General features: G+C 44.1%; 1 protein-coding gene across 1 annotated transcript in view; it reads right to left on the reverse strand.

Annotated features, from left to right (window-relative positions):
• The window catches only part of MTMR12 (myotubularin related protein 12), a 61,046-nt gene that overhangs the window by 25,701 nt on the left and 19,014 nt on the right, over positions 1 to 16,331 (reverse strand). Inside the window, exons 3-6 of the mRNA XM_065406697.1 lie at positions 15,708 to 15,847; positions 10,625 to 10,697; positions 3,239 to 3,369; positions 1,698 to 1,791 (exon numbers count right to left, since the gene is read on the reverse strand). Of these exons, the coding sequence (XP_065262769.1) occupies positions 1,698 to 1,791; positions 3,239 to 3,369; positions 10,625 to 10,697; positions 15,708 to 15,847 (438 nt within the window). The remainder of the gene's footprint in view (positions 1 to 1,697; positions 1,792 to 3,238; positions 3,370 to 10,624; positions 10,698 to 15,707; positions 15,848 to 16,331) is intronic.

Raw genomic sequence — 16,331 nt, forward strand, 5'->3', positions numbered from 1 at the left:
TGGGGGGAGGTGGACAGCATGTCTCCTCGCACTGCCTGTGCCTGCAAGTGCTGCCCCAGCAGCTCCCATTGGCCAGAGCTGTGGGGATGGTACTTGGGGCAGGGGCAGCGTGCAGAGCTGCCTCCCCCTGCTAGGGGCCGCAGAGACATGCCAGCGGCTGGCCGCTTCCGGGAGTGGCGTGGGGCATGGCATGCAGGCAGCCTGCCTGAGCCCTACTGCCCCAGGGACCCCTTAGCCCGAGGCCCTGGGCTGCAGCCCCTACGTTAATCCGGTCCTGGATGCACAGTAAGATTTTTTTTTTTTTTTTTTTTTAAATAGTGCTTCCAATATGCTTAAAGGCTAGTTAGCAGTCTACAGCCAAGACCTACCGTGTACTCTGCAGCACTTGCAACCATCACTGTTTACTCTGCTTATATGTTGCATCCCCTTCTCCCACTTTGTCTAGTCTATTTGGATCATAAACTCTTAAGGGCAGGGCCTGTCACTACAGTGTTCAGTGCCAAGAACACTGACCTCAATGCTAGCTGGGACCTTTAGACCCTACTGGAATATTTAAAATAAATAAATTTCAAGCTAAATGCTTGAGCCAACATCATGGTGCATCAAAACACCCCTTGATAAAATAAACAGATGTTTTGGGTGCACAAGGAATGAAGAATCAGCAGGAACATCATTAGAACAGCACTATTACATCAGCTAGGTTTCTATTAAAACTGGCAATTTAAGAAATTAAAAGTTATCTACACAAATGTTTTGCTTGTTCAAAATATAACAAGCCACTCTGTGTGACTTAACTAGATATGGCTAAATAGGAACTTTTAAATTATTTTGCAGGATGTGTTTCACTGATAAAGTATACTAATCCAGCAGATTTAAATTACCATCCATGCTAGGCTGATCAGTGCATCTTTCCTTGATGATTGGGGGAAAAATCCAATCCTGGAATAAGGGTGGGTGTGTTTATATGCAAAATCTCTTTTGAAAGATGCAAGAACAGTTTCACTCAGTCCAAAAAGTGAGAGCAGGAAGTTACGTTCACCCTTCTGACAGTATTTTAGCCAAAATAGAAAACAGAAGTACAAAAGGGGAAACCAAATAGCAGTATTTTGTTGGTATCAAGGGAAAAAAATTGTATATGCAAAACGTCTGCACAAATTGATCATGAATAAGGCTACAATTTAGTCACAGGTATTTTTAGTAAAAGTCATAGACAGGTTATGGAAAATAACCAAAAATTCATGGTCCATGACCTGTCCATGACTTACTAAAAATACCAGTTCTTGACCTGCAAGTTGCAGGCTTTGTCGAACCTCTAGCATTAGCTTAATACTATGAATTGATTCCCTTCATAGGCTCACTTAATGAGCCTATGAAGACCACCTTCTCTGGGCTAAAAATTGTATATTAGATTAAAAAAAAAAAAGACATCAAAAGCCCATTGGGGGCTAGGAGCATGCAGCTGGCATGTTTGGAGATTTTAGCAGCAATCTCTAACAAATTCTACTTAGCATGTACAAATGAAAATGTTCAGAGGCTTATAACTCTGCCAAATTTGGGAATATCATCATGGGTCTAGCAAACTTCTGGGCACTAAAAAAAAAAAAAAAAAAAAAATCACACGCAGCTATAGCCTAGAAAGTAGGAATGACAGCATGCGGTAGTTACAACAAACTAAAAAAATAAAGAGCAAAGTTTACCTGTATTGGTTGGCGCAGCTGTTGCATAAGAGAACAGAAACAAGCGTTTAAGTAGTTTAGGAGTCTGGCTATGATGAACTATGCCACAGACGATCTAAGAAAGGATCAACAAATTAATACATGATATATAAGATTGTAATAAAAGCCAACTGACGCAAACAGCATCTGCACCTCAAAGGCAAAGCCAAGGAGAGGAAGAGATTACACATTTTAAACGGACATTGTCAATAAGATTCAAATGTAGCAAGATACTAAAGACCTGATTTTAAATTCAAAAAGATGGCTTTGCCTAAGCATCTGTGCAGCTACTATGTGTAGCACTATATTTAAAGGGCAATCCTGAAATCATAACATTACTCCACTTCAGTTTTTCTGGAGCCCTTTGGTCAAGATGTATACTTTTTTTGAAGGAATGTCTTAAGAGTTTAGAAAGATCATTAGGTCTAGACTAGGACTCAATCTTAGTTTTAGTGCACCCTTTGACACCAAGGTATCTGATATCATTTCACCTGAGTACACTCCTATGATTTGTGTGAAACTCCTTTAATACCAGCAGGAGTTGCATGTGTGCATTAAGACAACTATGCTGCCTAGTTATTTCCCTTGTTTGTGTAATGTCAGCCTTGGACATTCTTCATATACACCTTTTGGTGAGAGACTTCTCAGCTGAAGGTTTTGGTTATTTTTCATGTTAAAGGTCAGAACTGAAATTCTTACCAAGAGAATGTACTTTGATGTGTATAAGGCAGATGTAGTGTTGTGAATCAGCCTGTCTCTCTGAACCAAGAAAATTGAGTTCTATTCCCGGAAGCTACAGTCTCACTGTGTGACTCAGGAAAATCACCTACCTTTGAAAATACTACATCTCCCTAGATCAATATAAAAAGGTATGTATACCAAACCTGTGCTAAAAGCTTTTAAAAGTACAGTTAAATCTGGAAGCAAACTAGCTACACCAAACTGTAAAACAACTCAAAAGCCAATTATTAATCAGGGTCTTAAAATTTAAGTTCTAATTCTTACTTCTACTTCCATAATTCAAAGAAAGCCAAATAAATCCTTCAGTATCAGAAGAAATAATTTGCATGCCAAGTTATCAGAGAATGGACACGGCAGCAGGAAGTAAAAAGGTTAGCAAGGCAGTACCACAAGTATATACAAAGCCAACTTACATTATATTCTTTAGCTAGACAAGCTCTAGAGCAATTTATGCAGTACTTCCAAACTGCTAGAACATTTTCACAGTAAAAGCCGGTGCACCCAACATTTTAAGTTATTAGATGCACACAAAGAAAGATGGTTAAAGAAACACGTTTAATCAAATCAAAGAGTGACTGTCCCATGATTGCTCACCCCAATAGTGAATGACTCAAAAGCAAGCTTTGTTGTAAGGATTTCAGTGAACTGTTCTCAAATCAGTCTCCCTATTCTCCAGAAATTCTACATCATTTCCCTGTAATTAAAATATCCTGTTAACACCCCACCCCAGATTTTTAAGGGGGGGGAAGTTGTAATCAAATATGTAACGTTGCTATACTTACCCTTTTTACCTCCTCTTCCTTTGTATACCTCAGACAGAAGTGAAATACTCTAAGATCTTTACAGTAGATGATTAATTTCTCTGGGTATTTTTTCAGTTGTCCAGATAGAGATTTCTTTTTCTCATCGTAAACTACAGAAGTAAGAACAAGGAAGAACATACCAACATTAAAAATTCTGGCATCTCTTGTTGGGGTCCCAATTAAACTGAGTCAACGTAAGAGTTTTACTAAGTATCCTAGAACACTGACTTGCAGTCCAGACAAACATCTGTACTCACATACTTGTCAACAGTATCTTTACAGGTGAGAGTCTCAAGATTTTGTGCTCTGTCCTAGGTCTCCTCTTTTCACTCAGAGAGAAAAGACAGTTACCTTTTCCATAACTGGTGTTCGAGATGTGTTGCTCATGTCTATTCCACAATAGGTGTGCGCGCTCGTCACGTGCGCCGGTGTCAGAAGTTTTTCCCCTAGCAGTACCCGTAGGGGAGCGCCCCTAGCAATCCCTGGAGTGGCACCTCCATGGGGCACTACGTGCTCCCTCAACCCTCAGTTCCTTCTTGCCAGACAACTCCTGCATTCCTTCCCCTCTGTTGGATGTGGAATAGACATAAGCAACACATCTCGAAGAACACCAGTTACGGAAAAGGTAACTCTTTTCTTCCAGTGATTCCTCATGTGTATTCCACAATAGGTGATTCCAAGCTATATCTATTGGAGGTGGGTAGGAATTCACAAACTCAGGACGGAGTACAGCCCTGCCGAACCCGGTGTCTTCCCTGGTCTGGGAGACTATTGCATAACGCGAGGTGAATGTGTGAACTGAAGACCATGTGGCAGCCCTGCAAACGTCCTGAATGGGGACATGGGCTAAAAAGGGAGCCGATGAGACTTGCGCCCTAGTCGAGTGTGCCCTCACAATTGACGGCGGAGGGATTCCCGGCCGGTCATAACAGGTACGGATGCATGAGGTGATCCAGTTGAAGAGCCGCTGAGTGGAGATCGGCTGACCCCCCATGTTCGGCTGAGGCGATGAACAGCTGCAAAGACTTCCTGAATGGCTTAGTCCACTCCAGGTAAAAAGCCAGAGCCGGTCGCACATCCAGCGTGTGGAGGTGGCGCTCCTCACTGGATGCATGGGGCTTGGGGCAGAGGACCGGCAGGAAAATGTCCTGACCCATGTGGTAGGCGGAGACCACCTTCGGGAGGAATGAAGGATGTGGGCGGAGCTGGACCTTATCCTTATGGAACACCGTGTATGGGGGCTCGGAGGTCATAGCCCTGAGTTCCGAGACCCGCCTAGCCGACATGATCAATCCGCCGGTAGGTGGTAGGCCTGTAGGCAAATGTTGTGGGCTATACAGAAGTCCCACAGCTTGAGGGCCTCCAGGCAGAGGATCGGGCCCTGCCTTGCCTGTTGACGTAAAACATTGAGGCCGTGTTGTCCGTGAGAACCCTGACCACCCTGCCTTCCACATGCGAGCAGAAGGCCATGCACGCCAGCCGGACCGCCCAGAGCTCCTTGACGTTTATGGGGAGGGCCAGGTCCTGTGCAGACCACAGACCTTGGGTGCGAACATCTCCCACATGGGCTCCCCACCCCAGGTCCGATGTGTCGGACACCAGTTCCATCGATGGGGGCCTGCCTCTGAACGGGACTCCGCGGAGCATGTTCCCCAGGGAGGACCACCATCAAAGGGAGACGATCACCAGTTCGGGCACAGTGAGGACCTTGTCCATCCTGTCTCTGGCCTGGGAGAACACCGAGGCCAACCAGAGCTGGAGGGGTCTCATCCCGAGTCTGGCATGGCGAACCACATATGTACACGCCAACATGTGACCCAAGAGCTGGAGACATGCTCTGGCTGTTGTCACTGGAAACCTTATGCCTGTGTCGATGAGCCCTTTCAGGGTCTCAAACCCGTCTGGTGGGAGGGAGGCTTTGGCCAACGTGGCGTCCAGGACTGCCCAGATAAACTCTATGTGTTGTACCGGGACTAATGTGGACTTGGTGTCGTTTACCAACAGGCCCAGAGTAGCGCACGTGGACAGAAGGAGCGCCACGTGATCCCGCACCTGCGACCGGGAGCTGCCCTTGACCAGCCAGTTGTCCAAATAGGGGAAGATCTGGACCCCACGGTGCCTGAGGTAGGCCACCACCACAGACATACACTTTGTGAATGCCCTGGGAGCAGTGAACAGGCCAAATGGGAGGACCGTAAATTGGTAGTGTTGCTGTCCAACCGTGAAACGGAGGAAGTGCCTGTGCCCATCAAATATATGGATGTGGAAGATCGAGGGCGGCGTACCAGTCCCCGGGATCCAGGGAGGGAATGATGGAGGCCAGGGAGACCATGCAAACTTGAGCTTCACCACATGCTGGTTGAGGCCTCACAGGTCCAGGATGGGCCTGAGCCCCCCTTTGGCCGTCGGGATAAGAAAATAGCAGGAGTAGTACCCCTTGCGTTAGAACTCCGCTGGCACCACTTCCACTGCTCCTAGGCCAAGGAGCCACCCCACCTCCTGCTCGAGCAGGGCCTCATGAGAGGGGTCCTCCAGGAGGGACGGGGGCGGAGGGTGGTTGGGCAGGGTAGAGGTAAACTGGAGAGTGTAGCCCTGGGAGATGGTGCTGATGGTCCAAGGTCAGCCGCGACCACTCCAGGAGAAAAGCATACAACCAGTTGGAGAAGGGAAGCTTTATTGTGGGTGGAACCCTGATGTGAACTGGTAGGTCGCCCCCAGCATACCATCAAAACTGCCGTTTCCCTGCCTGTTTGCCCTTGGAGGACCCAGGCTGGGGGGCAGACAGACTGCCTCTGTGGGTGTCGGGAGCCACAGTGCGCACTGGTACCACTGTGGCGGCCACGGGGCCCGGTGCCACTGCACCTGCTGTGGCAACAGTGTAGCAGGCTGTTTGGCCTGGCTGGCCTGACCCATCGATGGACGACTACGAAGGGAGGCCAGGCGGACGTACAACCTGCCGCTGTCCCTTGACTGGGAGGAGCGGCGGCGGCGACCGTGAGACTGTGATCCCAACGTGGAGGAACGGTACTGCCGGTAGCAGCTGTTCTGTGATCGGCTCCGGCAGGCAGATCCATGACTGCGCTGCGCCAGCGATCGACGCCCGCGTCTGCGGGAGAAGTGCCATGGCGGGGTCCTGTAGTGAGATGACGAATGGGAATGACGTTGACGTTCGTGTCATGACTGGCTACGACAGCCCCTCTGAGACGAAGACCTTCGGCAGCATCTGCTTCGGTCCCGTCGGTGTCCACTCCTCTAGGCGGAGCAGTGTCTGGAGTCTCTGTCAGTCGGAACCCAGCCAGACAACCTGGTGGGAATCGACAGCGACCTGCGTGGACTACGCACGGGACAGTCGCTGAGCAGCGAACGGTGTTGGGAACATTCCCTTGACTGTGACTGGTACCGAGTCTGGGGCATCTGCGGAGATCCCAGCAGCGGCTTGCCTCTGGACCGCGGGGCCAACATTGATGGTGCTCTTGGTACCGGCATGGACATAACATCCTGGGCTGCTTGCAGGGCCTCTGGCGTGGAGGGAATCCGGACATCCGGGAAAGCCTGCTCCAAATGGGCCGGGCTACTCCGCTTGACCTGAGTCGGAGGCCTAGAGACTGATGGGAACCGAGGACTGCCCAACATGGGTCTAGCCTCTCCCCCAGCCTTGTTCCGGTGCCATGGCAGAGAAGGCCTCTTATCCTTCTTGGCATGCCCCGGGGATGGGGAGCGGGGCCGACTGGTAGATGGTGCCGGGGGGTGTTACCACGCACCGACACCGCGGTACCGGTGCGGACTCGGAGCTGTGCGCTGGAGTCGGGGTCAACGCCGACTCCATCAAGATGGCCCGGAGCCTAATGTCTCTCTCTCTCTCGGTCTGAGGCTTGAACGACTTGCAAATCTTGCAGCGATCGCTGAGATGGGTTTCACCCAAATAGCATAAACAGTCCGTGTGCGGATCACTCACTTGCATCCATCGCCTACAACTGTTGCACAACTTAAAACCCAGGGGCGCGGGACATGCCCCAGCCCACGTGCACTAACTAAACTAAACTAAAACTAATTAAACTACTAACTACAGCTATTATACACTGAATGAACAAGAGTTCTGGGGAAAGAGCTGCAGCAAGGCTGGAGCAGAGCAGTTCCGAAGCAACTTCACTGGTGGCAAGAAGGAACTGAGGGTGGGTGGAGCACGTAGCACCCCTTATACCGCGCCATGGAAGCGCCACTCCAGGGGTCGCTAGGGGCACTCCCCTACGGGTATTGCTAGGGAAAAAACTTCCGACACTGGTGCACGTGGTGAGCATGCACACCTATTGTGGAACAGACATGAGCAATCACTCGAAGAACTGAGTTTTTGGCTGCAGTTCTTAATTCTGACTACATGGTACCATTCCTTTGGTATGCTGAACAGGGCAGAGGCTTCTCTTATGCTGTTCACTGCTCCCTTGGCTGCTTCCCACAAGCAGTTAACCGCTGTTTCAGCTTGGGCATTAAGTTGTGGCAGAGAGGACAGGGAAAGAAGCCCACCAAGTTGCCATGGGAGCAAAGAAGATTTAACTTGTCACTTCAAATAAAACCATGATAGCATATAGGCTTTCCTTGAAGATCATCCAGAAGAGGGGTGGTTTTATGGGAAAGCTATAGGGCCTAGTGGAAACCTCCACCGGTTCCGATAGAATTTAAAATTACCATATGGTGCTTATCTGAACTAACCTTTGGTGCCCACACAGCCACCAGCCTATCATTATTTTTCTTAATTTGCCACATTTAACAACATCAAACATCATCAGCTATGCAACACTGCAAAACCAAACATGTAAGTATTGATACGCTGTTCCTCTGATATGGGTTGTAACTGATTGTCCAGTAGAGAGCAGATCTTTAACACCATACTAAACACTGAGATGAGGTTCTGATAATTGAAATGTTTTAAATAATTCAAGTTCACCAGAGTGGTCACAAAGCCCTCCAGATCCTTCCCTCGCTTGAAGGCATATAAGCGAGGCCAACTATACAGTTGCATCAGTGACCAAAAACACAATCTCTTATGCCACCAGGTTCTGCTGTTCTCTCCCAAGGCTATTCCCTTCCCCTCCCCTCCTATCCTAACCCAACCCAACCAGATCATAGGTCCCCTTCCCTACTCTCCTCCAGACTTTATTGCTTCCACTAATGCTTACATCCTACTGCTTACAAGTTCCCAGACTAGTTTTAATTTTTTATTTAACACTACTACAAAGGATAGACTTTTCTTTGAGACTTTTTAATTTAAGTAAGCTGAACCCAGTATTTGGTACAAATCTCTTATTTTTCCTTCCTCCCCATCCCTTTTTCTAACATTCAGATAATGCGGAAAGGAATGTTTTTATTTTGAGATGGTACTTCTCTAGAAGTCCACCACAGAAGCAGGAAGTAATCACTTGGCAACTCAATATTTAAATTGCTCTGATGTGATATTATCCAGAACCAATAAAGTGAAGCACTTCTATACCTCCATGCATCAAATATACTACAGTGGCTTAGTAAGTGTGGGGACTGATGTGGTCCAGTTTTAACCCAATATGTTACTGGGAGCACTTTGCCAAGAATCAGGACATCTCCCACTTAATTTAACTTCCAAACTGGCTTAACCAGATATGTAGACAAAATGTAGATTTTTTCCAATTTCATCTACCAGATTAAAGAAGTGGGTAAACTATCAGGATTAGCCTGAATCAAGGAATTTTCAAAGCTATGCAAGACCTGTATCACACCTTGACTTATGCGGCATTTTGGGCTCAATCTGTTCAATCCAACCTTTACTTGAAAAAGATAGGACATATGTGTGACGTTGTGCAGTCTACATGGTTTTATAAAAACATGATAATAAGTGAATATAATGTAACTGGGATAGTTTTATAAAAAAATTGATAATAAGTGACTATAATGCAAATGGGATATGCTTTGTGCAAAAGGTCTCTTGTAAGGTATCATTACAAAGCTCATAAGCTACTGAGTGTAATCATCCTATTTGTAGAAATGTACCACTCTTGTATCTAAAACTAGAAATATGAAATGTAACTGTGAGGGCCTATTGTAATTATGTAAAGTGTGGGCCATTAATGATGGTTTGGAATCTTGATGACTCCCATTGTCTGCAGATGGCTGTTTACCTGTGAGTCTCCCTGTATATGTGTGTGCTGGCAAGTGAGTAATGAAGTCTTGCAGTGACATGTGATCATGTCACCTGAACTGGAATCCATCTTTAACCTGGTGCTTTTCCAGTGAGGGGAGGGGGTGGAAACCCAGAGGGACAAAGGGTTCCCGCCTTATGCAAAAGATATATAAAGGGGTGGAAGAGAACAGAGATGGAGAGGAGCCATCATGGAGAATCCCCTAGCTAACACCTAAGCTGGAACAAGAGCTGTACCAGGGGAAAGAATTGTGCCCAGGCCTGGAAGGTGTCCAGTCTGAGAAAAACTTACTGAAGCATCTCTGAGGGTGAGATTATCTGTATTTAGTTTGATTAGGCATAGATTTGCGCATTTTATTTTATTTTGCTTGTGACTTACTTTGTTCTGTCTGTTACTACTTGGAACTACTTAAATCCTACTGTCTGTATTTAATAAAATCACTTTTTATTTAGTAACTTACTCAGAGTATGTATTAATACCTGGGGGAGCAAACAACTGTGCATATCTCTCTATCAGTGTTATAGAGGGTGAACAATTTATGAGTTTACTCTGCATAAGCTTTATGCAGGGTAAAACGGATTTATCTGGGTTTAGACCCCATTGGGAGTTGGGCATCTGAGTGCTAAAGACAAGCACACTTCTATGAGCTGTTTTCAGGTAAACTTGCAGCTTTGGGACAAGTGATTCAGACCCTGGGTCTGTGTTGAAGTGGACTGGAGTGTCTAATTCAGCAAGACAGGGTGCTGGAGTCCTGAGCTGGCAGGGAAAACAGAAGCAGGGGTAGTCTTTGCACATCGGGTGGCAGCTCCCAAGGGGGTTTCTGTGATCCAACCCGTCACAATATGAATGTTTAAAAAAAAAAAAAAAAATCCATCCATGTTTCACTTCATTATTTATTCCAAAGTTAAGTGATGAAAGAGTTACATTGCAATGATGTTAGTTATCCTAAATAGATAAATTTGTAAACCAAGAGCACTGGTTTAAAAAGTACAGAGTCCAGGTTTTTAAAAGGTATTAAGGCGTTGCTACAACACCTAACTAATTTAGGAGCCTAAATCTCATTTTCAGTCCCATTGACTGTCAATAGCTAAATACTTTGAAAAATCTGGGCCCATGTCTTTAGAGTTATGTGGAATGTAAGACAGAAAGGGGGGGGGGGGGGGCAGAGAGAGAGAGAGAGATGGGGAAGCTAACCTACCTCCATAAATGTGGTCTATACAATGCAGAGTTATGTCGTTTTCTCCTATGATCATATTCTTAAATTCTGGCTCCTATAAGAAAACATTTCATGTTATACAAAATTCCTGTCAATGAAGCCCATTATAAACAATGGCATCTTCCCATTCAAGAGCTATATCCTATGTATTCGGTAAAGATATATTTACTTTAGTGACAAGTATTTATCTATTTTTTACTTATTGGATTTTCAAAGCAACAGTAGGAGATTGAACTAATTTGTATTGCTCCAACTTGTTTCGTACGTTTCAGTTATGTATAGGGTGACCAGATGAGAGGAAGAAAATATTGGGAGAGAGAAAAAAAAAAAAAAAGGCAGGCAAAATCTGGTATGCAGATTTGTTATTAATAGTGACGTAAGAAAACCCAAAGTGGTTTTCAAATCCCACACAAGTTTGCAGGGTTTATAGTTAAAGAGTTTTGCTTGTCAACTGAGCATATTTATTACAGAAATCAATTATACAAACTTGAAATTAAATCATGCCAGCTTTGCAGTCACTTTTTAGACTAGAACTTAATTTTCAGAATGGCCTTAATCTTAGTCTGATGTATTGCCATGCATATCAAATATACTATACTACACTACTACAAGAAACACATACATTACACACATGGTATTAGAATCTTGCTTCAATGAACTTAGTTCATAAGATTAACTGTACAGAATTTTGGGGGGAGGGTTTGGATGAGTAATAGATCTAAAATAACCTTGAGTTTCTGTTCTCAGACACCAACTCAGTGCTTCAGTTCCTAGATTAACCTCAGATATTTGGAAAAAAAAAAAAAAAAAAAAAAAAAGGAAGTCATTTTGTTCCAGTGTCACTGAAAAGCACTGTGCTCTGTGAAACCTGCTTAAGTTCAGTATAATTTTTAAGTCACTTTGGCAGATGCACTCTGTTGCTTCTATATATTAAGCATAGCAATAATTAAATTGATTTTTTTGGCATTGACTGTTACAAGTGTAAGTCTTCCAAATAAATGTTTTTAACTGTACTAACTTTAAATTAAAATTTATTTTTTTCCATATGAAATTAATTGTTAATGTGTCTAATTTAAAACAGACACTGAACAGGTGTCATGCAGCTATTCACATTCTATGGACTCCTAAAATTCCTACCAGATTCCAGGTGACAAAAGGTAACAGTTGAGATTTTTCAAAGCCAGTAAGAGGATTATTTATTTGTATTGTTGGAGCACTCAAAGGCTCAATCAAAGACTGGGATCTCATTGTACAAACATAAGGCCATCCCCACTCTGAAGAGCTCACAGTCCAAGGAAACTAAGTTATAGGGAAGATGTCAATTCCCTAGACTGTTTTGAAGATCTCCTGGACTGGAGGGGGAAAAAGAGAATAGGAAGAAGGGTGTAAACAGCCAGAATTAGTTAGCCTCAAAAGGCTTCTCCACAGCTGTGCAAGACCTGTTCAGACAATACCTTAACTTACACCTCTTGCGAAGGATGGTGCAGTGGTTGAGGCACTACACTGGGACTTGGGAGACCTTGGTTCAAGTTCCTTGCTCTGCCACAGACTTCCCATGTGACCTTGATTGAGTCACTTAGGCCACGTCTACACTACAAACTTTGGTCGACGCAAGTTACATTGGCATACAGGTGCCAAAGTCTCTATATCGCTCATGCATGTGCATATTTGGCTGCTTATGTTGATGCAGCAGGTACTCACCAAGAGCACTTAGGCTGATGTAAAGCACTATGGGTAGGTATCCCAGTATGTCATGTGCTGCCATCTGGCATGATGCCTTTTGGGAACATTTCATAATGTGTTGCGAGATAGAAATGACTAGCGCTGGGAAGTCAGACCTCAACATGCAACTTTCTCTATCCCATACCATCCATATCCCATAATTTTCACACTTTATATTAGGGCTGTCAATTAAAAACAACTTAATCGTGATTAATCGCACTGTTAATAATAGAATACCATTTATTTAAATATTTTTGGATGTTTTCTACATTTTCAAATATATTGATTTCAATTACAACACAGAATACAAAGTGTACAGTGCTCACTTTATATTTATTTTTGATTGCAAGTATTTGCATTGTAAAAAAAGAAATAGTATTTTTCAATTCACCTAATACAAGTACTGTAGTGCAATCTCTATCATGAAAGTTGAACTTACAAATGTAGAATTATGTACAAAAAACTGCATTTAAAAATAAAATGTAAAATTTTAGAGCCTGCAAGTCCACATAGTCCTACTTCTTGTTAAGACAATCGCTCAGACAAACAAGTTTGTCTACATTTGCAGGAGATAATACTGTCCAGTTCTTGTTTACAACGTCACCTGAAAGTGAGAACAGGCATTCTCATGGCACTGTTGTAGCCGGAACTGCAAGATATTTACGTGCCAGATGCACTAAATATTCATATGTCCCTTCATGCAGACTGTGAATGGCTAGCCAACTACAAAAGCAGTTTCTCCTCCCTTGGTGTTCACACCTCAACTGCTAGAAAAGGGCCTCATCCTCCCTGATTGAACTAATCTTGTTATCTCTAGACTGATCCTTGCCTGCATATTTATACCTGCCTCTGGAAATTTCCACCACATGCATCTGACGAAGTGGGTATTCACCCACGAAAGCTTATGCTCCAATACGTCTGTTAGTCTATAAGGTGCCACAGGACTCTGTCACTATTTCTTTTGTTTATCATTTTTACAGTGCAAATATTTGTAATCAAAAATATACACTTGGATTTCAATTACAACAGAGAATACAATACATATGAAAATGTAGAAAAACATCCAAACTGTTTAATAAATTTCAATTGGTATTCTGTTGTTTAACAGTGCAATTAAACGCAATTAATTTTTTTTTAGTTAATTGCAGGAGTTAACTGCAATTAATAGGCAGCCCTACTTTATATTTAAAATTGCCCGTCTTCGGTCTCTCCCATTACTGACAGAAGCATGGAGCCTGCAGAGCTCTGCACTATTCTCATTAATATTACAAATAAAGGAGGCACAATTCTCCTGTATTTGCAGACCCACAGGACATCATAATTTCTTGGCGGATAGTTTGCTGAACCACACAGCAAAAACAAAAACAAACAAACAAAATCAAACAAATCAAGGTTATTGGTGGCATTCATGCAGCAAGTGCACATGGCGAGGCGCCACTTCTAGGCATGAGACACAAGCAGTGACTGGTGGGATTGCATCATAACATAGCCTTGGAATGATGAGCAGTAGCTGTAGAATTTTCAAATGTGAGGCCACATTCCTGGATCTGTGTGCCAAGCTTGCTCCAGTCCTCCAGGGCAGAGACACCAGAATGAGAGCAGCCTTGACTGTGGAGAAGCAAGTGGCAATCCCACTCTAACAACTGGCAATGCCACAGAGTACATGAACGGAAAAGGCTATTTTTCTATGATTATGCAAGCACTGGTGGATCACTGGGGGCACTTCCCTAACCAACCCATACTGATATCAGTGAAGGCCCACTACACACCTGTAAGAACACATACAGCTCACTGTTAAAGAGGCATGTCTGCAGCTCAGCACAGATCTCTCGCACTCCCTTCCCTTGTGGCATGTTGCTGCAGTTCCTTCTCTTTCATGCAGCACTGCAGCCGATCCCTGCTGTACCCCTTTGCCTGCATCCCCCAGGCAATCTGCCTGTAGAAGTCTACATTTCTACAGTTGGTCCATAGCTGCGCTTGCATAGCCTCTTTCCCCCCCACAGACCCAGGAGATCCAACACCTCCGGTCTACTCCAGGCAGAAGCGCATCTAAGGTATGGGGCCAGCATAACTGGTTGGCCAACTGCCCACAACAAAGGGGCATAATCATGAAAGACATTTCAAAAATACATGCTGGGAGTCGGGGAATGGCGGGGGGCACGGGGGAAGGCTTCCAGGCTCCATGACCCCTGGCAGTGGAGTTCACAATTGTTGCACTGTGGGACAGCTGCTGAACAACTGTCAGGGTTGACACAGGTCATACAGTGTTTACCTTCATGCTGCACTGACCTCAGTAGGTTGACCAGGGCTCCATGCTATTCAAGGAGGTGGTTGCGACAACACAGTAAAACAAGGTGCTTACATCAGCAGGACACAAATTTGCATGCAGCCACATGCACAAATAGGTTGACGCAAGACAACTTACATCAAGCTAACTTTGTAGTGTAGACCAGGCTCCTCCGTGCCTCAGTTCTGTATCTATACATTGGGGCTAATAGCTCTGTACCTCAGAAGGGTTTGAGGATAAAAGACTGTGGGGCATTCCAACACTACAGTAATGGGGCCAGATAAATAACTAAGACTAGACTCTACATTACAAGTTGCACGGGTCTAAATAAAGATGCATTTTATTTTTAACTAAAGAGGTGTTTTTAAGATTTAATTAAACCAGTAAAAGCCCCTGTGTGGACACTCAGATTTAAACTTGACCTACACAGATTCCTTACCGACTCACAAGGAATGGATATAAACCAGGTTTAAATTTGTTAAAAAGAGTGCCCACAGGGGCTTGCACTGATCTATTCAAAAGAACGCTTTTAGTCAAACCCATCCCCACTTGCAATATAGCCATAGACTTAATCTTTTCCCTAAAATTTAGGAGTATAATATAAAATGCATTATTCTCAGGAACAATTTTCAATAGTGTGGTAGCAAGTCTAAAACAGGCCATGAGAACTAGAGACTAAGACTTCACCTAGAAACAGGACAGCATTAGTTTTATCATATCACTCTGTTCTGACTCTTTGGGACATAACAATTGGTGCTTTTGAGGAGAAAATTGTGACCTCTCACAGAAGAGATGGACTCAAGAAATAAAAGTTCTGTCATAACTGCTGTTGCTACTCATTAAGTGCCACAAAGGGTCCTGTGGGGACAGTGAGTGTACAAACTGGGTTTAGTGAGTTTGTGGTGCTCAAGGCTTGCTACAAAGCTTTCCATTTCATTTCTTTATAACATTCCCTCTACCAGGAGAGGAAAAAAAGACTGCATAGAGGCAGTGTATATTACTTGCTACTAAGAAGTACATTCACAAGACTTAGCCAAACGAAGTTTGTCTTCCTACATTATCATCCGAAGCAGATTCATCACCAAGAAAAGCAATCTTGAAGTTTGTGCAAATGAGTTTCCCGTAGGCTCCACGATTTGACCCATCTTCTTGTACACACTTTAATACTGTGTTTGCCTCACAGAGCAGCAATTCACCTGATTGAAATAAACAGTCTTAACTTGCAGTGTAATCAGACATTCTAGATATTAAAACACAAAGTCATCTTTCAACCTCCAACTCAGCATTAACTTTGAGTCCAAACTTCCTATGCATTGGTTGGCTGAGTTTACGATGTCACAGAAGTGCCAGAAGAATCAGAGAAATGGCTCATGGGACTGATGTCTTCTCACCTGGGCATTCTATCTTTAGGTTACTGGTTCAAGTTTAAACCAAAAACCTGGTCAATAGCCTTTGAAATGAACTGCTGATCTTAATTTACAATGGACAAATGTCCATATTACAATTTGTACCTTTGTGGACAGTTACATCTAAGCAATATATTGAGTTTAGATGTAAAGGTGGGTCCAATCTAAGTGGCTGCTCCAGGTTCAAACTGGAGGCATATTGCTGGAGAAGCTTAAAGTAATGCTGCCTCCCTGTGCTGTAGACAGGGATTGCACTGAGTGTCTTGGCAGATTA

Source organism: Emys orbicularis, chromosome 6 (genome assembly GCF_028017835.1).
Source record: "Emys orbicularis isolate rEmyOrb1 chromosome 6, rEmyOrb1.hap1, whole genome shotgun sequence".
Classification (NCBI taxonomy): domain Eukaryota; kingdom Metazoa; phylum Chordata; order Testudines; family Emydidae; genus Emys; species Emys orbicularis.